General features: G+C 33.4%; 1 protein-coding gene across 9 annotated transcripts in view; it reads right to left on the bottom strand.

Moving 5' to 3' along the window:
- Window positions 1-2,926: 2,926 nt before the first annotated feature.
- Window positions 2,927-22,807, bottom strand: part of LOC108721996 (leucine-rich repeats and immunoglobulin-like domains protein 2) — a 116,505-nt gene continuing 96,624 nt past the window's right edge. For 5 of the 9 annotated variants that reach the window (XM_018446871.1, XM_018446870.1, XM_018446873.1 and 2 more), the window contains 7 exons: window positions 9,902-10,497; window positions 7,823-8,045; window positions 7,437-7,576; window positions 7,048-7,200; window positions 4,877-5,057; window positions 4,632-4,771; window positions 2,927-3,874 (listed from right to left, as the gene is read on the bottom strand). In XM_018446871.1, the coding sequence (XP_018302373.1) occupies window positions 3,606-3,874; window positions 4,632-4,771; window positions 4,877-5,057; window positions 7,048-7,200; window positions 7,437-7,576; window positions 7,823-8,045; window positions 9,902-10,262 (1,467 nt within the window). In that variant the 5' untranslated portion in view covers window positions 10,263-10,497 and the 3' untranslated portion in view covers window positions 2,927-3,605. Of the gene's footprint in view, window positions 3,875-4,631; window positions 4,772-4,876; window positions 5,058-7,047; window positions 7,201-7,436; window positions 7,577-7,822; window positions 8,046-9,901; window positions 10,498-12,714; window positions 12,821-12,884; window positions 14,117-22,807 lie in introns of those variants that run through there. The other 4 variants (XM_018446876.1, XM_018446869.1, XM_018446875.1 and 1 more) reach the window with 4 other exon arrangements.

Below are 22,807 nucleotides of genomic sequence, written 5' to 3'. Positions count from 1 at the left end.
CCAGATTTAAATGGAAATTAATTTTAGAACGCCAATGTGTGCCCGGCAGTTTTATACTATTATAAATATAACTTCTTAGAAAAAACATCTAGTGCATATAAGTATATATAAGAGATATAGGTATATATAATATATATCTTTTATAATCGTAAAATAATGCATAATAATATATATATTATATGTAACGTACATATATATGTATATATATATGTATATGTTAACAAATAAATTCTCTTAAATCTCGTACATTCACGATATGTATACGATCTTTAGTCGTTATAGCTTCGTCAAGCCTTAAATCGACTTAGTTAATCAATTTATCTTACAATTAAATCTGGGCGTATAAATGATATGTGTTCGTGTGTATGTGATATCGTCGCGCGTCTCTACCTGTGCATTCGAAAGAGAAGATTTTAGCTCAGGAATTAGATCTCGTATTGTTTTAATTAAATGATATTTTTTTAGAACATAAATACAACAATCTTATTTTATCAATCAATATAAATGAAATTTACGCGGCATAAACAAAATAAATGTAAAAATTTATTCATTGTCGAATTTAACAGTTCACGTTTATTTTTAGATTACGTGAAATTTGGCAATCATAATATAATTACTCTGTCTCTACTTTGAGACAAAAGGTTAAAGTAAAATATTTTAATGTTTCAATTTTGGATAATTATAAAATATTAAAAATTATTTTATTTAATTATTCCGTAAATTTTCCTTACTAGTTTGTTGAAGTATTCATCTACTAAATTAGACAAAAGATTCTAATATTTCATACATGTATGAAAAATATTGGTGACGCGAAATTGTTGCAATTATATAAGCGTATTATTTTACATACTGAACTAAAATAAGTAATCCAAAGAACTCAGATATTTTCTGAAGTGCTTAGCTTCAAAATTCTCTTTTGAGAAGCTTGGCTTTGACGCGCCATATAACGCATACCGGTGACCTTAATAATCCGCCATGCGGTGTATGCGCCTTATAATAATGCCTTAGGCTTAATTCTACCTTATATTCATACGTATCGAATAGCAAAACACATGTTACTTTCTGTGTCAGTACTGTAATCAGCACTACGTCCTGTGAACTACGTTTTTTTTATACGATCGATCTCCCGTACGACGTCCTCGCTGAGAAACGCATTCGTCGCTGAATATGTATCGTTGAATACATTTACCGAACGTTTTTCAAAGCGAAGCGCGCGAAATATATTTTCATATGCCACGATCTTCCGTCTGTGAGCGCAAATTATTGTTAACAGAAGGGAAATATTTTAAACACAGCTACACGCTCCTACAGTTGTTTGTGTCTTGCCGTCTCGTGGTTATCACGAACACGTGCATCGCATGCGTTTCCTTCTGCAAGATGGTGCAATTTTAGTGCACACGTGAGCTGTCGCGGCAGCGAAGTAACCGAGTCGTAAAGCGAACGCAACGAGGCGTTTGAATAACCGCGTTTGTGCTCTACCGACTTTGACAAGTGTCGGTTTCCTGTTGAGAGTATCGTTGGGAGTATTATGTGTCATCAGCACAGTCGTTATCTCATTTCGTGCAGTCGGGTCTTTGCGAATCAAGTTAAGTATCGCAGCGATCTCAAGATGTTAGCGACTATCGCCCGCGGGGACATTCTGGCAGAAAAGTTGATAAAAGATGAACGTCACGAGCATTTTATTTTCTTTTAATCCCTGAATTTAATCGATCCATTTTATTCTGCAATTAGTGTATCTTAATCAATAAAAACCTTTTATAGTGAATAAATATAGGAAGATCGGAATGACCTATTTTCCATTAACAATAAGTATAAATTATCCATTTGAATAATTTGTGTAAATTTCTAACATCTGGGAATGATTTTAAATAATAAGTAAAAAAAGAAATAAGTAAAAAATAGTACTTAATGGCGTCAAGTCTTGGAAGATAGTGGCATACAGAAAATACGGAGGATGTCGACTATTCGCAGCATTGTGTTCAACAGGAACGCGTTGATATGTATATAACGAGTGGCCCGGAATCTGACTTCCGGTCACTCGGATCCGCTAGTGAGTATACTACGCCTCGCGCCGCGAGCTTAACCGATAACCATGAAATAATTGGCAACGATGCTGATATGTAACGTTCCGGTAAAGAAAACTCGCTGCGCTTTTCGCAAGCGAGAATTCTGCGGTCCACTGGTCGATCAACGTTTGTTCCTAGCAGTCACTCAGATTCTATACTATCGAACTACGTGATACCTCGCTGCCTGATAAGAATTAAAGATATGTACTTTATCAGAAGTCTTTATTCAGAGTAGAAGTCTTTTCGAATTATCGTAAGCAGCGTGAGGTGTCACAGATTCATTTACTATATAGTTTCCTTGGTTGCTTGTAATTCGATCGTGAAGCATCTGAGAGTTCTATAAATAACAATGAAATTATTAGAAATTAATCCACCCATTGCATAGCAAATACATCTACGCATACTGCTCATTATATTAATGTTTAGTGATCCTGCAATGTCGATGATTATCATTTCGACATTTGCGGGAATTGCTCATGATATTTACTGCGATCTAACTCATGATATTTACCGCAACGATTAACTTTTTAACACAATCATTATACTTTCGCGAATTGTATTTCACGGGCTTGATCGAACGCGGCGAATAAATCGGACTTTACGGTGTACACTGAACGTTAAGCCATCGCGAAAATGAATTGAGTCATATTGTAATATCGAGTAATTTAGAAATGGCACCGAAAGTAAATGTATTTAATCGATTCCATTAAAATTTAAATATTTCGGCAAGCTTTCGTGTAAGCAACGAATAGATTGTCGTCCGCGCACTAAAAATTGAAGGGCCGTTCCGATGATTGAACTGAAAAAGAAAAATATCGTGGAAAAACGCCCGGTGAGATATCCGGAAGAGTTTGAAGTACTCAGTTCTCAAAAGATCGATTGTCGCGGTTATTACCAAATACGCTACATGATTGTCCACGCGCGATCGCATCGCATGGACGCGTGTCTGCACAGAAAAGCATAACCATCACTATGCGCATAATCTCTGCACACGAGACACATGTCCTCGCATGCCCTCCTGGGAAATAAAAAAGCCGCTCGTCAAAGGGCAAAAGGAACCAATCAATTCCTACCCATCGCTCCGAATTGTAGCAATCGGTTCGAATAATGCGAGATGCTTCCTTCGTCAGCCGATGTTCAAATCTTGTTATGATTTGGCCGATCGTGACAAACGAACATCGTGATAATACGCCGACTTTCCGTCTCGCAATTCCCTCGTGCCATAACAGCGAATACATTAAATTATCGCGATGATACGTGATAAAGTAGCGTTTCTCAATTTCTACAAAAGGATGGCCATCGTGCAATCGTGACACGTCTCCGCTATCGCGTCACGATTATCCCGAAAGGTACGGAATCCTTCTTTACAGAACTGAATAATAAAATCGGAAATTTTTAATGACCTACAGATTCTACAGCAAATCACGTAACTTACAATAACAGTTTTAATAAAGACGAGAAATATGATTATTAACCGTTCCATCGACATCGAAACGAAAAGTCGGCCGTCTGTCACCGCGCTGTCGCATTCTTGAGAGATTAAAGTAGAACAGCAGTAAGAATAACCAACGGTAATGTCTTGTCCAAATACAGTCTGCACCCAGCAGCTGATGACGAGAATTTTCCGACGTTCTTGCCCGCGCAGCCCATTCTATCGAGCGGAATACTCTGCACGGAGTATTCACGATGTTCCGAAACCATCATACAGACCGTTCGCTTCTTCGACATCATCTCGTCATCCTTGTCGCGCAGATTTCCGAGCCACACGGAATACCATCGAAGCTCGCAGTCGCAAATCAAAGGATTATCTACACGAGAAAAAAACGGAGTGGAAGAGAGATGAAATTAATAAAAATTACACGATAATGGATTGAGCTTTTACTGAAACGGAATCCAACCAACTTTTGCTAAAAATAGAGTTTTAACGTTATTTATAATTCGATGATTATTAATTCTTAATATATATGATGATTTTATAATCACTCCTTTTCTGAATCACGATAACGTCAAAATGACGTTCAAATGAATCGTTACTGATTGAAAAGTATCTTTTAATAATCATTTGGTAATCGATTTTGAGTTTTAATAATTAATCGATTAATCAGTGATGCCATTTTGATGTTATCTTGACGTTATGATGACTTATGTTCCGCTTAGATACACACAATGGATTCGTTCATGTCCCTGATTAATTTTCATTACTTTTAAAAGTGTACAAAAATTATTAAATGATTCTTACATATACTTAAAATTTCTAAAAAGTATTTGTAAGGTTGTGTATTAAAAAAAATTATAGATAAAAATGTTATAATTAATTACTTGGTACTCCTGGTATTTAAAAAAAAATATGCAGAACACACAAATGATTCAATTGTGTATATTTAAAAGGCTAATATTCAATATGATATGAGTAAAAAAGATTTTTCTGACTTTTCAAATATATTTCATTCGTTTAAATATTAGGGTCTTAATTTAAATAAAGGGAACTAATAAAATTTCGGAGGGCATATTCGACTAAAATAAAAGTAATATAAATGTTAAATAAAAGGAAGGATGCTTTTTTACCTGTCATATCTATGTGACGTAGAGTATCAACAATGTTCTCCGTAACTTCTTCTGGGATATGTGTGAGTCTGTTATTTTGCAAACTTAAAGTTTCTAGCGAATTGAGATTTTCGAATACCAGAGGCGGAAGTATTTTAATCCTGAAAAAAATTACGTGAAGTTGTAAATTATTTTGCATATATATAGAAAAATTGAAATACTTTTCGATCTAAATTCTTAAGTTGCATGGAAAGAAAGGACATTACATATTTTTTTGCAGATTAAGGAAAGTGATGGAATCTCCATAGCCCGTGAAAGCGTCCTCCGGAAGTACAGTGATGTTATTTGACCGTAAATCAAGGTGGCGTAAGCGATGCAAACGTCGCAGAGCATCACTTGATACCAAATGCAAATTATTATCTCCCAGTCGTAAATATTGTAGATTTTCTAAAATGAAAATTGCAGAAAGAATATATTAAAAAATTTTAATATATATATACAGGGTGTTTCCAAATTAAATGGCAAAACTTCGGGAGCGTGTAGAGGAGTAAAAAACTAAGAAAAAAAGTCCTATAGACATATGCTCGTTTTTGCTCCGTTTCAGAGAAATCGAAAAAAAATGTTTACATTTCTTGCCATATCTAACACCGACATATTTGATTACATTTTCCACTTTCTGTTATGAATTTGTCAGTCGCTCTTTGAAAGCCTTTAACAGTAGATGAATTTTGTCTTTTGCAATATGCCGCGTACGTATTCTAATAGTGAATATGCTGATATGGTTTTTGTATACGGTTTCTGCAACGGTAATGCTTTAAAGGCGGTGCGAGAATATGCACGACGATTTCCAAACAGAAGAGTGCCAAACCGAAGAGTGTTTATGTTGACATTTAATAGATTGCGAGAGACTGGATCATTTTCAATTCGACAAGAAAACAACCGATTTCAAGCAGCGTTACGAAGAGATTTGCAGGCAGGGAATCGTATTTTACAACATTTTGACAATCATCCTGAGACCAGCGTTCGGAATGCGTCGGCTGTATTGGGAGTGTCACCACAAACAATTTGGCGAACTGTTATATATATATATATAGAAGGCATAAAATTGGGGTCAATAATTAAAAAATTCGTTAAATTTCCATGATCACTAACTTTTTTGTAAAGAAGTATATGAATTTTTTTATATGATACGAATAACGTAATTAAAATAGTTATACAAACGTTGTATGAAATAGAAATATTAGAAAAAGTGACAGTAATCTAGCTTGCAGTAGATAACTTCGTTACGTGAAGAGCATCAATAATAGCTCTCAAGAGTTACGATACGCTCAAATGAACTTTTTTCGATGAATTGCAGCTAGTTATAATTAAATCAAGCTACTAGCAGTGAATAAACACTCGATCGATCGATCGGCAAGAATTTACGCAAGCATGAATCAAATACTTCGTTCCAAAGCTTAATTGGATTCTTCAACAATGATAGAAATAATACATGATTAAAAAGTTTTAAATGAACGGGCTTTTAATAACAAATATTAATTGAATATTGGTAAATAAAAAAGGATATTAAGATGTTTAAGAATAATTTTATGCAGAAACTTTCTGAAAGAATATGTATTGCTAAAATATACGATTTCTTCTACATATTAGTGTAAATAAAAAACAAAATATATTCTTATATAATAGAAAGAATATATGCTTCGCAAATAATATCTTTTTGTTTGTAATCTTTTGGTTTTATGAAATTATTTCAAACAAGATATTTACGGAAATATTTTTTGATCCACTGTATTTTATTAATATTTGTTTTTATTAATATTTATTTACAACGGCTTTTTCATGTCTGATAAAATTATTTGTCTTTTGATTGCGAAGCTAAATGTGCGTGGCTGAATTGTCGATTGAATTGTACGTTTGCACGACACTTTGCCGAAATATTATCTTGATAGTCGAGCTCGCGTTCACAGTATGCTACGAGATGAAAGGCAGTTTGTAAAGTGTCGTTCGCTCGTTTATATCCACGTTCCCAAAGGGTGCCGATTGCATTGCCAACAAGCAGCCGTAGCATGCGGTAAATTTAAATGCTAAGCAGTTGTGTCGTTCGCTACGATAAATAAAAAAGTAGGACGTGATCTGCAGAGACTATAGAAATTTTACGGCAAACTGAACACGAGATCACACATAAATTCATAATATACACTGATTATATCGCCTATATCGATATAGATGATTTACCGATAGTTTTGAACTATTACTAGAAATACATAGAATTATGAACAAATATATAAACAAGTTCAAACTATTCTTTAATATTTAAAAAATAGAACGACATACAAGCATTAGTTATTCCTTTGCATATTATTAATAAAATTTTTCATAATAGTAGAATGCAGAATGATATTAATATTAGGCGCACTATAATTTTAACTGTACTTACCCTCAAGACCCATGAACGCATTGGCATCCACATGAGTAATCTGATTTCCGTCAAGTTCCAAAGAGTTTAATTGCGTCAAATGAGAGAATACACGCGCTGGGACCTCACGAAGGTGATTGTGCGCCAATCCTAATGAATCGAGCGCTTTCAATCCTGAAAGATTAAAATGTTTTATCGATGAGCATTTCATTTAATTGTATGAAATGCTCGTTACACGGTTACTTTATAAAAACGCTTTATTTATATGTAGATTGGATATATATATATAGTAGATTAAAAAAGAAGTTGATTTAATTAAAATTACAATTGTTCTACAAAATGGGATCAGCTAAAACTGGAATATTAAAAAAAGACATGTCTTGTAAAGTAAAATGGATTATTGATTTTACCTTCGAAGTCTCCTTCTTTTATGCTGGATATTCGATTCTCTTGCATTTCTAATTTTTTCAATAGTTCTAATGAAGATAAAGCTTGAGTTGGGATTCTCGTTAGCTCATTTCCGCCTAAGTTAAGTCTTTTGAGTCTTCGGCTAAAAAAGTGTGAAATTTAAAATTATTAAAATAAACTGGAATATTTGAACTCATTTTTTATTTGAAACTTGTATAAACAATATAGAACTTCTGTAAGGCAAATTTAAAAAATGTTATTCTACGTTGGCCAAGCAAACACATTTTCAAATTTTTTTATAATTTTGAGTAGAAGATTCTGTTCTTTCTTTCTTTCTCTTAGTTTTTATTTACTTGGATTATAAAATCAGTAAATAAAAGCGACTTACTTATCGAGCCCTTTGAATGCATCTGCTTCTATAATGGAGATCTTGTTCTCATAAAGGGTGAGAATTTCGAGTGTATCGAGACCTTCGAAGGCTTTACCGTGGATGGCTGTGATTTTGTTACGATTCAAATTCAAAATCAAGAGGTGGTGAAGGTCTTTTAACGCGTGGGATGGAACGCTACTCATCGAATTTTGGGAGAGATCCAGCTGTGTCAATCCCGTTCCTGTAAGAAAAGAAACATATTTGATCTTGTATTTGCATTTGCGAAATCACTCATATAAACTTCGTAATTGAAATTTAAGTAACACACTGTTTTCTAGAATTTCTCGGATTTAATATAATAATTTCACATATTCATTTTATTTAAGAAAAATTGCTTTGTTAAAATTTAAAAACGTATTTAATAGAACCTAGTGAATAGAATTCATTATTTATAATCACGTTTTAATAAAGTGCAAATTTTTAATGGGGTACCATTTTAATTAATATTGAAAAGTCCAATTATACATATAAAAATTCTTTTAACGTTAGCTAGATATTTAATTAAAAAATTGTAATTTACTGAACACACACACATATTATATATATTTAAAAAAACTTTGAATTTACCTATATATATTATTTATATATATGTATATACACACGTATAAGAACCAGAATTATAAATTGTTAAAATTATTTTCGTTTTACGAAACTGACTAATGGTTATTTCGCAAAACGTAATTGACTTTACCGCACTGACTAATAATACGAAGTTTGTATCCTTTCTGTTTTATATATAATTAATTTGTTGTAAAAACATGTCGCGAGCATAAAACTCAGTCGGAAAATAACATTTTCTATTATTTAATGTGCTTTCGACGTTGCGAGTTAATGCAACCGAGTGATGTCGCGTCGAGACGCCTTCGTAGTGCCGCATTCTCATTAAGGTCCCGGTACACGCGATGTGGTTATCTTCGCGTATCTAGAATACGGCAGGTGTAAAAAGAACGTATTTTCCAGTCCCTTACAGTAATTTATTCTGAATCTATGTGGCCGCAAAGGCGATGTGGTGATCAAACGAGTCCGGGATTTCGTAAGAGATTTAAAGGCGGGTTAAATTTGCAGTCGACTTTAACGTGAATCTTGCGTGACAGATTGAATGCTTCAACGTTGGCTTTATATAAAAAAAACTGATTTGAAATCGTCTCGGGAAGTTTTTTTGAAGAGAACTTGTATCGTCCTACGTAAAAAAATATTACATGGAACGGAAGAATATTACATGGTACATGCAATAATAAAAGGCTCTTTTCACTACTTCTTATTTATTGACTGCGATACGCTTTGAAGATTAAAACATAATTGAATATCGTTGATATATTTACAGGTAATCTTAGTCATGTGAATTGACTTATCAAATTTTCTTTAAAAATTATTTTTGAAGAATTCTATAAATTTGAATTTATGTATATGAAGATATTGGATTAAAATTCACGATTTAATTAATTACTTGTAAAATCGTCACAAAACATAGTGATTATTTTAATAATCTCTAGTATTAAAAACATTTTAATGTTTTAATATTTGTATTTAGTATTTAATTGTTACAATATAATATATATATACATATATTTAGTTTATCTATTTATAATTATAATGAAAATATGTGAGTATGAATAGTAGCCATTAGTAAATTTAACATTTTGTAATCCCATACTTTTGTAAATTCAACATTCGGTAGACCGTCACATGATTTTTCGAATACTCTGTCTTTTGAAATGTTTTTAATAACATTGTATTTTTAAAACTTTTTTAAAATTTCTCAAATGTTACAAATATCACTAGGTTATATGCTGAGATAAAATAAAAACGAAAACAAAAAGACAATATTTGTTCGTAGAAATTAATTTGAATTTTAAGAACAAAATTAATTTTACTATCGTCTATTTTTAAACTTTATATTTTATACTTCAGGAAAGTAAATTTCATACATTTCTATTTATTCTGAAAAAAATGAAAATTTCTAGCTCTTTTTTGCGCGTCTTATTGATAATATTTCTGTTTAACTTCGCTTAATAAGCGAATCTCATATATACTCACCGATAGAACTAAGGGAAGATTCTTCAAGTACCGCGAGGCTACTATTGTGAATGGTGAGGTGGCGTATATCGAGCCCGAGGAATACGTATCCCTGCAACTTGGGCAGGTTGTTGTGCCTGAGCCGAAGATAGAATATCACGAGATTCGGCCTTCCCTTAAGCACGACCATGGCCTTGGAGATGTGTGTCAGGTCGGTGATCTCGCATACAATGTCCAAGCCAGATTTCTTCACGCTGCAGTAACAGGGCGCGATCTCGCCATGGGACGGACAGACCTGCGACGTTTGCGCTAAGCTCGTTGCCAGAACGAGGCAAAGCAACCACACCAGCCGCCACACATCCGACAAAGCTCGCTCCCTCATTTTTCGTGCGACTCCACACTTCTCCCCTTGCGACTTTGTCACAATGGCCGACCCTCCCGTGCCTTACTTTCGGCCTCCGTGCCTATTCCCCTGTTCACTCTCGCTTTCTGTCGACCACACGCCTCTTTCCAATCTTCCCCTCGCGCCGTCTCCGTTTCTGTACCTGCAGCCTGCTACTTAGCCTCTGCTCTTCTATCCATTGTTCGCTCTGCCACGGTGTACCAGTACACCGAGTCTGCAAGTAAACGGAAGCTTGATAATTCGAAGAGAGATAAGAAACATGATAAAATAATCAAAACAGGAATAAATTTCATATAAATACATCATAATCTTTCTAACAACTTCCTTAAGTAATAAGACATACATAATAAAAAATGTAGCCTCCACGAACGAGATAGATTTTAATTTTTAATTGTAACATTAATGGAATATTTCGAGCCTATTTATTATTAATATTATAATGTCGTTATTTTGTTACAGAAATATAAAATGTATGTTGATTCACACCAATTTCTTTGTTTATTTAAACGTAATGTTTCTTTTTATAAATTGTTTAAAATACTTATTGGTATATACAGTTACAAAGAATGTCATAGAACAATAATATTGTTAAAATAGTGCGACATTCAGTTCCCTTTAGTTTAATATTTATCCAATAACTGTTGTAGTTTATGTAGAAATGGAAGATGGAAATTCACTGGAATTATTGCTAGCACAGAAGAGCATACATATTCTGGCACGAAGCAATAATAGTGCAATATACGAACGATATTCTAATCGTGTTGGTTTACTGCAAAACTTATAATACGAAAATATTCATATATGTGCATAATAAACGTCTACTTATTGTCAGTTAGATAATGGCGCAAAACTTTTACATTTAGTCGTTAATGACTGCAGTAAAAATTAAATTTTATTATTCGTTAGTGGAGCTGTATACAACATTATTAATAACATTTTCGTAATATCTCTCAAAATGTGGCATGTCGAAAGCTAACAAATCAGTCTTGCACTGCATTTACATATGTTTGTTAATTCATATAGACACTTTACATGAAACATTATGTATGTAACAGATGCAAACATTAATAGCACTTTATATTTAAATGTATTAATATTTTATTTCTAATGAATTTTGTTTAAATGGCTCTTGTTCCAAATCAAGAAAGAAACTTCATTTTATTATTCTTAGTACACACGATGGTTTGTTTCACTCTAAATTTCTTACAGTTAAATCTCACTCCAAGAAAATGAAAATACTATCACCCTTGAAAATATTTCACTTCTTGAAAAAGAGTGACAATTTTCACTCTTTTTAGAGTCAATTTTCACTTCAAAGGAGTGAAATCTCACTCTAAAAGAGTGAAGATCATCACTTTTTTTGAAGAAGTGAAATATTTTCATTTTTTTCGAGAGTGGTTGCATTTTCACTCTTTTGGAGTGAGATTTCACTGCAAGAAATTTAGAGTGTTGTGCCCCTAGTTAGTTTTCATCACTTTTTCAAATATGCAAAAATTATTGGTCCATATTTATAGTCGTAGATCGATCCGCGATCGATCCTCATTTCAGACGAGCTAGGTTTGAATCAAAGTTAGAACTCATCAGATTTTATTGTGATTTAAGAAGCGATGTTGAAATGAAAGATTTATTCGAATCTAGTTCAAATCGGATTCTAAATTTGAACTACTATTATAAATACAGCCCTGTAATTTTAACATACAGACGGAAAGAAAATTATTTTGCTGAAATACCTAAAAAATTTAGCTTACAGATACAGATCTGAAAATAAATTTTATTGAACTGACTAAGTAATATTACGACACTCAAACTGATTGTTACAATTTTGTTAAAACTTTTTGCAGCATTATTCATCATGTTAGTTTTCTACACAATTATTTTTGATTCAGCAAAGTTATTTTCAGATCTGTATCTACCTAAATTTTTAAACACTTTAATAAAATTGTTTGTCGTATAATTTATATAGAAAATATTTGTAAAATTATACATTTATAAAAATTATATAAATGTTACACTAATTTCTTGTTCCTAGAATTTCAAAGAAAAAAAATGCGCATGATATGAATGACTTAATCGTCTACATTACATGGAAAAAACGATAGAGTTACTAAAATATGTAACTGATTTGATAATAATTTTATTGAACTGTCAAAATAATTATGTAAGAAACTCAAGCATGATGGGCGATACTGCAAAAAATTTTGTCATTCTAACAATGTTTGAGCGTCTTACATAATTATTTTGATAGATTCAACAAAATTTATTTTCAGATCTAGATAAATTTTTAAACACTTTAGCAAAACTGTACTTCTGTAAGAATTAATGATGAAATTTTTCTTAAGAAAAAGTCGATTTTCGATTTATCCCTGGATTATCTTTATTATTTTGTATATTTCAATATTGGTATATGTGTTTATCTCTGACGATAGCTTACTTGATATCGTAATGCATCCAATTGCTTTATCAGCAACTTACCGAGCCATGCGACGTATCTTCTTCTAGTTCGTAATACACTCAACGGAAGATGTAAAATGGAATGACGATGCGTATTCGCGTGATTACTAAATATTGGTACATATATGTGTTTATCTGACGATAGCTTACTTGATATCGTAATGCCATCCAATTGCTTTATCAGAAACTCACCGAGCCATGCGGCGTATCTTCTTCTAGCTCGTAATATACTCAATGGAAGACGCAAAATGGAATGACGATGCGTATTCGCGTGATCACTAGGCATCGCTTTTGGTATCACTGTGTGAGTAACAATCCAATCGATTAGCTAATCGATCTTAGATGCGCAATACCTAGGTCTCCTTGAACACTCCTGCATTTTTGTTGCATAACAAATATATTCAAGTGATTAAGTTCGCAGATATCCACGAGAAGACTTCTCGGTTTGTGAAGCGAATTTAGTGTGGAGCAACGCGCTTCAGCGCATTGCAAGTTGGAAGTAGGTCAATTCTCGTTTCACGCGCGAGTATCGAAATTACTCTCCCAATGATGATATTTGAGTTTCGGGTGACAATCGCGAAATAACAACCGATATTGTGCAGCAAAGGTGTCACTATTATAGTAACAGCTTACGATCCCACTGGTGCGCGTGAATGATTTATTTTCCCGATAAAGGCCTTTCACTGTGGTCTACGCACTCCACCTACGTCGCCACAAACTCGATTAACAAAGTCGCCACAGAGCTTCTGTTACCTCCCACTGAGTTATCACTGCTTTGCTTCTCCATTTGATAATAATATTCACACCACTGTCTATCGGACGCAATTGCGCCGCGAGAATTGTTACGTCACGATGTTATTGTCGTTTTGCAGATAGTTATTGACAGGATGATTCAGAGACTATGTGATAGTGTGGAATCAATCGCTCGTTAGTTTTCTCCGAAGAAATATATCTGCAGATCGCGACGTGCACATCGATGTGTCCGATACACAATTCTCTCGAATCCACCGTCGGAAGTACAAGGCACGATCGATAAGATCCAGGTGGATGTGGAATGATAATAACACACGGAATAATCCACAGAATTGAGGAGGTCGATACAACGGTGCCGATACAGCGATGCAATAGCTAAGACAGTCTTCTGGTTAAGACGCGAAAGCGTTATAATTTGCAGAGCCGAGCTCTCCGCTGCGTTGCTGGTGACCGGGTGTCCGTTGGCATTATTATTGCCCGACTAATGGACCCCTTCCGGTACAGGGATCATGGGATCGCGACCACGAGAATACGTCGGCCAACACTATCGTTGCGTGCCTATGATCGCCTACTATCGCAGGCCAAGTAGCTAGGTGTGTCGTGTAAAGAATTTGTAACTGCGAGGGAAAAAAGAGAGAATAATGAAAAATTTAATACCTTGATTTACGAGTTTTCCGTACAAAGTTTCCGTTTTAATGTTTTGGTAATGCCCTTTTTCCATGTTTGTTTTATGAAAAGATACGTAATACTTAAGCCTTTTGCATCTCATAGTATAAATCTTTCTACTAGGACAGCAATGTCGAAAAGTAAAACGTCAAGTGATGCGCGATATGCACACTTTTTTTTATTAATATTTGTAATATTTTTGACAACTGTGTCATTAAAAGATAATTGAAATGTGATATTATTTACTGATTTCCTTAATAATTCCATGGAATATAATTGTGACGCTAGTAAACAGTAGCAGAAGGGATGATGCAAACGAAACGAATTAATTCCTTTCACTATGGAATGTAAATTTCTCTCTTCACATTTCGTATGTGCGAATCTGCACGAGTAATTTCTACATATCAGCTTTGTTAATTCTATAAACGAATGGATGAATGCGAATATAAATTCATACTCAGGAAATATAAAGTTTTAACACAAATGTCATCAGTAAAATGAATGAGTTCGTACTATGCAAGCTTTGAAAGTGTACGTATGGAATAGATATTTACCTACCGTATATTTCAGAAGTAGAAATATCTTATTATATTAAAGTTAAACTGTGCAATATTCTAATATTTTCTAGTATTTATAGTTTAATTTGAATTTATAGTAACTTCGCATTACGTTTCCAAGTTAAGCGTGCTTAAATATATCTTTCTACTAAATTCGTATGACCAGTAAAACGAGGACATTAACTTTTGTGTAAACCTGTTAAAATAATCTCATACAATCTTTCGAATTAATAAAACTGGTAAACATTATTCTCGAATCAAGTAATTAATTTTATTAGTACAGAGACACTATATCGTATCTCCTGTTTACTCTCCAATATATTTTCCATACAATGAGAAGGTTATCAAACTTGAATCTCGAAAGTTGATTTATTTTGTTCAGAATTGTACCATCCTATTCTATTTATATTCATATATGTAATATATTATATATATAAAATTAAAAAATAATTGTTTTCGATCAATAATCGATCCATAAAGTTACGTCATAGTTATGGATTAGTGAGTCAACTTTTGCAGATAAATAAAAAAAAAACGAATAATATACCCTATTATGCATTCATAAGATAGTCTTCATATACTCTTTACAAAACCAAGATGACGGATATATTGCTAATTCAGTTCGCAGTAATGAGTTTCGTTCGCAGAGCAGAAGGTATTAAGGGCTTTCAGTGTCCGTCTTGCTGCTTTCTTCCAGGAGTGACGCTTTTGCACTTCTTAAATCCCGTTCTTATTTAGCACAATGAATGTGAAATTCAAAACCGTTATATTACCAGCCTGCCATAGTTGAGAATTAAATATAAAAGTAATTCATGTGAAGAAACGACGTCGAGATGAGATAAATACAACAAGATAATAAAGAAAATAAATATTAAACATAAATGGTAGTGAAGTTAACGATAAAACCCCTTCCTCAAATTTCTAATAATTTATAAATGATAAATAATAAACGCTTATATGTAAACCGTATATAATATTAATTTGGTTAAAATACATATCGCGTTATATATTATAGAGTTAATGCATAATACACTTTCAGCGCCGTACACGCTCCGCTTCTCAAAACACGTGATGATGACGAATTATGATTGGTGATAATGCTTTGGGGATAATGGGTCCGAGAACAGTAATTAGCACATCGAACAGTTGGACGAAAGGCGAGGTGAGTCCTTTTGGATAACCAATTGATGTCGCCCAAATCGACTCGTCTTCGCTTGCCTAACAACAGCTCACCTCGCTTTGTTTGTACGATGGTTAACGTAGAATATATTGTACAACGAGAGAAAGAGAGAGAAAAACACTCTGATAAATTGAATGAAGTCGACATTTCGATAATATCATTTGTAGCAGACACTCTTTTTTCACCTTTCACTGTGTTTACGTTTAGGTTTTTGTTTAAGCAGAAAAACGAGGCAAAGAGAGACTTTGAAGTTTAATTAAATAATTATAATCTCTCAAACATTATCATGTTTTCTATAATACGATTAAGAAAATATCACGAAGCTTTTAATGTGCGATACAGAATAAAGACAAAACATATTCATGATTCATAGGCATATCGTATTTAAACTCATATTTATATTCATATCGCATAATAATTTATGATTCAAACATATTTGCGATTTCATTACATTATGATTAAATTATCTACTTTTATTTCATGACTTGTGTCTGCTTTATCTTCTTAATTAACAGATCCGAGCAGATGCTTTCAGCTTGATTGTACAAGCAGAAAATTCGTAAAATATTTTTACCGGATTATAATTTCACATATTTAATATATTGTATGTACGTTACTCGAATATCCAATACGTGAACAGAATTCAGACAAGCTGCTATTTTGCTTTTTACTTAATATTTCCATAAATTTATGATGATTGCAAAATGTTTCCCTTCGCCTCGACTGCAGTTTTATGTATTTTTGCGATCGCCTTACAGCTCAATGTTTCTGATTTCATTATATTATCATGCAACGATCTTCGTTATTTCACTGCGAAAATCAAAATCAGACGCTCAGCATTCAGTTGAATTACAATGATCCGATTCGTATGAAATTCTCGTAATGTGGCCTAAATCCTTAGCAAGCTTCAACATTAAATATATGATGAGCTTGATACGCTTTATTAGCGTACATTACGCGCGATTAACATGCGTCGTTGGGTGCACCGATGCATGTGATGAAGATCGACGCGTGCATTTGCAAATCGATGACGAACGTCACGTACGATTAATATGCATTACAATAAATTCACTGAATTTCTGGAACATTTTTATTATTTCATGCAGCATAAAATAATGATTGCTAAACTCAGCGTATATTTTATGGATTCTATGATGAATTCGGGATTCATAATATTATATTTGGATTCATTCTGTCCATATAAATTGTAAATTGCAATTTTAGAAACGCATTCAACCATTATTCCAAAAGAGTATAACATATTTCAATTTTACGTGCCTTTAATTTTCATCGCGACATTTACATTCGATCCGGGTATTAGGAATTATTAAAACGAATTATTAATGTAGGACAATATGGAAACGTGACCGAAGACCAGACCATTATTAAAATAATAAAATTAATCATTTGGTAGTTACTAATTATATAAACGTTCATCATTTATGCGCTTAGCGATCTTTCTGTAACATAATTTGATAGAAATTCGATTCTAATTATAAATCTATAAGATCGAATGTCTTTATGTGGTATGAATAAATAAACAGTAGTTCCAAATATGTAGTAGATACGATAATTAGATAGAATGTATAAATCTATATATATGTGTGTATATATATTTTATTAGAACATTAACTAGGTAATAATCCCAAATGATCTCTTCTCCAAGGAGACGTGTCGCATTTGGCGAGCAAATTCGAACGTCGGAATACCTAGACTTGATTGGATATTTGCATAAATCTTTTATGCATGTCGCGTAGGCTTTAAGTCGCGGCATCGCAAGAGAAATATCCCACGAACTCGCAATGTTCTTAGTTCGTGAAATCATTTCCGGAATTGTCCGTTATATTCCGTCGTCTCGGTCGCGAAACGAAAGAGACAGGTATACTCTGCTTTTTCCGGTCTCTCACGCAGTTATTTTTCCCTCCTGTCAGTCGAGGGAAAGCTACATTTTTCTCCCATCCGACGGAAATCGCTGAACTTTGGCGTGCCATTTTGCGGATGCTCTTACCATCACTATGTACGACTTTTACAAACAGTGTTCCTGCATTCATAATTGAACTCCCCGTCATTTTGCATGGGAAAAAAAACGAAAAACTGACTGCCGTGCGACAATTCGGGCTGTATTACGAGTAAAAAAAAGACATTCATAAGTAATGCTGCGCGAACGAAGAACGGCAAATCTCGCAGAGCCATTAAATCATTGGCTTCGCAGGAACTGCTGCATGCAATGGACGGATTAGAACTTTCCAAAAACGCGCTCGTGTTCTACCGTAAGAAGATTACGTGGAAGATTATGGTCCAGGCTCCCTTTACTGAACACGTGGGAAATACGTTATTCCGTTCTCTTCGCTCGCCATTTCAGCCATTTCTAGCCCCAATTAACTCGACTTGCCTTTATATTAACGCTTGCGGATATTACGTTCGTGCGAGCATATCAATTCACGAAGGTTGCATATCTCGGTTGAAACTTACGATGTACGTTAATCTTTCTCGTCCCTTTCATAGTGTTCCGCATGCAGACTTTGTATAATATAGTTCACAACGTATCTAAAGATTAAAATGAACGAGGATGTATTTATGAAACGGCGAATTAACCCGTACATCATTTTATATCGGAATACACGAGCGTTATTAATAGGTATATATATCTGACCATATCGGCATAACATCGACATGCATGTTATTTCACTCTTTATTTTGCATTGGTAAATGCCGTCCATTTGTGTATATAATATCCGTCCGTTTTATAAAATCGTAGCAACGCTCGAGGATGCGTAATGGCGAAAGGTTGAACATTGATATCTGGTGGATATTTTCGCGCTGTTATTTCAGAATTAGGTTGATAAAGAAAAACTGAAGTAGCGCGAGTACACTGGAGTGTGCATTTCGCGATCACTCGTACAACTTGCAACGTTACTCACTGCCAGAATCGGATGTTCTCAGTGGGGCCGTGTATGGCCGTCGATGTATCTGCCGACGAGATGCGGAAATGCGAAATACCGAATGCGGTTCTCGCATCATGGCATCCGAATGCGCCATGCAAGGCTGAACTTTCGGCTGAACGCTCGTCAGGTAGAATTCGTGGTGCACTTTTAATTCTGAATGAGACTGTACTGTGCGTGTTCACCTTTTAACCCCGCGGCAGCGTGACGGGATGCGACGAGTTCTATTCTAACTAAATATTTTGTTTTGAATACAACAGGTGAAAAACTCACAAGCCGGCATTACGTTTCCCAACCTCGAGAGTTTTGATCAAACTTTTAATACAAATTGTTTCATTACGAGTTTTTGCATGGTTTTCAAAAACTTTTAAGGTAGAAAGAGATTAAGGTGAAAGAAATTAAAATTGATTGGAAATTAGATATATATATATGTATTAGAAATTATATTCATTCATATTATTAAAGTTTTAATATAATTTTTAATCTCATTAGTTTCTTTTCCTTTTATCTCTTTCAGCTACCCTTAAGGAGATGCTGAAATGACCAAATTATCGACATTGCAATCGTATAAAAATATCCGAAATGCAAAATTCTTTTACAGGATTAAAGTAGACGTACAATTAAGAGGTGGTGCCGCGAACTTTACACTAAAATTAGAAAAAAGTTAAAAAACTTACTTAACCCTAGCTATATGTATATACACATTGGGGTCTTAGAAACCCTAGTACAATTTGCTAAATCGAAATTTTTTCTTATTCTTTGAACCTATTTATCTCGAAGCTCCTTAATTATATCGACTTTTACACATCATGGACTTGGTCCTTAATCAATTCTCTATTAATTGAAAAAAAAAAAATTAATTGAAATATGTCCATTTTTACGGAAGTTACGGTAACAAATATAGATGGAGTCCCAGGGCCCCAAGTATGTATATCAAGGGTAGAAAAAAAAGTGTGTATAGTTAGAATTAACTTTTTTCGATTTTAGTATCATGAATCCACAGCAACACCTTCTAATTTTGCGTCTACCTTAAACCTGTAGAAGAATTTTTTATTCCGTTCTGCAGTCAATTTGGACTGTTTTATGCGACTGTAATAAAGATATTTGGTTAGTCCAGCATCCCCTTAAAGTTTTTGAAAATAGGTAATAAAGTTTATAAAAATGAACCAATTAAAGGTAAATAATACAGAGTAAAATATAGGTAAATAATATATAGAACATGTCATGACTTCGAAAACATTATTGATAGCGACGTATTATTTGTTTTTAACTGGTTTTTAATAAAAGCATGTACATGTGTATGAAAATGTAACCCCATGACTTAAAAAAATTTTCTATTGCATAAAAATTATTTCGAATTGTTACTCATGACATTAAAATAAAAACGACCTTTAATGTAAAATCGTGTGATGTCAAGAACATTTTATACATTCCGACGTTACATCGCGACGTGCGTTTTAACGTAAAAATACGCCGCGACGTTCTGTCAACGATTTGATAAATGGTTGGTGAGTGCCCGAAGCAGGAAGAAGACGAGCATTGCACGAAAACCAAACAAATCGTTTCTGGCGCGAAGCAGGCGCGCTTTCTTCGGCGGCGCATATAATAGCTGGATAAGTCTTAAGATGAGACGACAGATAAGATATACGTTCGTCAGGTTTTTCACTTGACATTTGATGCTTGAGGAAAATAGATCTAGCATAATGAAGCACTTCCAGTTTCAACTAATGGTGTACCATTAGTCGAAACGTCGGATTCGTAAGAGGATTTTACATTCAAATACTAACGAAAGGGAGGAGAAACGATCACAAAGTTTTTCTTCTTTTTTTCCACCCCGATCGTGTAAATTCTCTTGCATTTCACCAATTTTTCTGAATGCCCAATTTGTCGTCCGTTCAAGATTACTGCAAATTTATCGCAATCTATATTTTCGTTTTAGCAACGATTCACTTCGTATTCTTATCTTTCCACTTTATACAGACATTACAATATCTGTTCAATTTTGCAATTCATCAGTGAATTATTTTAAAACTTACATTATCATTCATAACTTCGGGAACATCGTGTAACTTTCGCATCTCACGAAAAGTTAAATTAAAAAAAAATTTCTAAAAGTTTTGAAAAAGTTTATGTGAACCAAGCAAGAACAAATTTATAACAAAAATTTGTATTTCTTCTTTCTTTCTTCCGTAAACTCTGTAATTTGGAAGTTTAAAAACATTTTGTAAAAATAAAATTTTACACAAGAAATTCGGTATTATTATGAAAAAACCATTGCAACACTTTTGTGGAAAACATTTTAAAGCTTAGAAAGCCTATTTTGAGATACTTTTTAGTTTTTGTTCAATATTTCATCAAGCCGTAGCGCTTCAATGGAAAACAAAAATATTGAAAAAAATATCAATTTTCAATTCTGTATAATTTAAAAAAATAACATTGTGACATAAAAAATAAATTTAGAACTCTCTCTTATTTAAAATGCCTTTTCGAAAATTTCTCTACGAGTTTTTTCTATCTTGAAATTAGTGATGCATTCAAGCGAGACGAGACGAGAAAATACCGATACCGAGATTTAGACTCGACATAAACAAATGATTAATACAATTTTCTCGTCTCGATGGGCCGATATTCTCACTTGTCAAGATTCCCGAATTTTATCGAGACATTCGAGAATATCGATTATCTCGTTTCATTTGAAATATTTATATAACCAAGCACATTACATAATTATAATCCTAACAAACACAAATATATCTCAAACTCTTAACTCATAAAGATGTTGAAACGAGACAAGACGAGAAAGACAAATGACATGATAATCTAGGAAGTCTTTCTTTTAAAGACACTAGAAGTTCTGAGACGATATTCCGAGATTCTCGTATCGAAATGTATCACTACTTGAAAACTTATCTTTTCGAGAGATATCGCAAGCTTTCTCAAATTTTTGAAATATTACATATTAGGTACGAGTTACATTGAAATACAAAATAATATGTAGAATTTTACAACTACGAAATATGGTACATATAGAAGTTCAGAAAAAAAGTAACACTGAAGGCACTATGGAAATTATATACATGTATATATAGGTATATATACATATATCTTGATAAATGGTATCCAAGACATGATCCTGAACAACATTCAAGAGATTTAGCCGTCGCGTCACATCGGTCGGCCACCTTGCGTAACGCTAATGCCGGCGGTACTGTAATTTTCGAACCTCAACTCGAAAAGTACTTTATGAAAGATAACTTTATTATAGTGTTTTTTGAAAAGCTCTCGACACCAGCTATTAGATTTTGGAATCAAAAGTAAGGTGTTTTATTTAAAAAAATCGATGTGACTCTGATCTGACCTTGGCAACGCCACCCAAGGTCAAACTGATAAGATTAGTAAATCTTTTTGAACCCTACAACTTTTATCTGAAATACTTTTCTGTAAAACTTATATTTTTCGAGATATTCAGGTGTATCTTTTGTATTATGATCATACCAAAAAATCTAATACTGCTCCAGCTAGAATTATCGCTGTTTTTTGTATCGATAAAAAATTGTGTTCCATATGCATAGAAATTATAGCACAATATTCTAACAATGTATGCAAAAAAATTTAGGTCTTATAATCAAATATGAATCACCAGTCACAGTCATCTAATTGAACGTTATAGAGAAACTTCCTTGATAAATTTGACAAATGGTCAGATATAAATTCTGTCTCTATCATCTATATTAATTAGATACAAAACATATCCAATGTTGCAGTATTTGCTAGTCATTTATCCATTTTAGCTAATTTTTTATATCTGGATAATTTTTCACTATAACTGCAAGATAATTTTTTCTTGTGTTTATATAATTTCGAAATGATAAATCCTTTTTCACGTTACGTGAAATATGTTTTGTTCTCATGAATATTGACATCAATATTGTATACATGATGATTCTTTTGTTACTTTTTTCTGAACTTTCGAAT

The sequence above is a fragment of the Mycetomoellerius zeteki genome, unplaced genomic scaffold (assembly GCF_001594055.1).
Source record: "Mycetomoellerius zeteki isolate Tzet28-1 unplaced genomic scaffold, Tzet1.0 scaffold19, whole genome shotgun sequence".
Taxonomy (NCBI): Eukaryota; Metazoa; Arthropoda; class Insecta; order Hymenoptera; family Formicidae; genus Mycetomoellerius; species Mycetomoellerius zeteki.
Note: the sequence above shows the minus strand (reverse complement) of the source record. Positions and strands in the feature narration are given on the sequence as shown.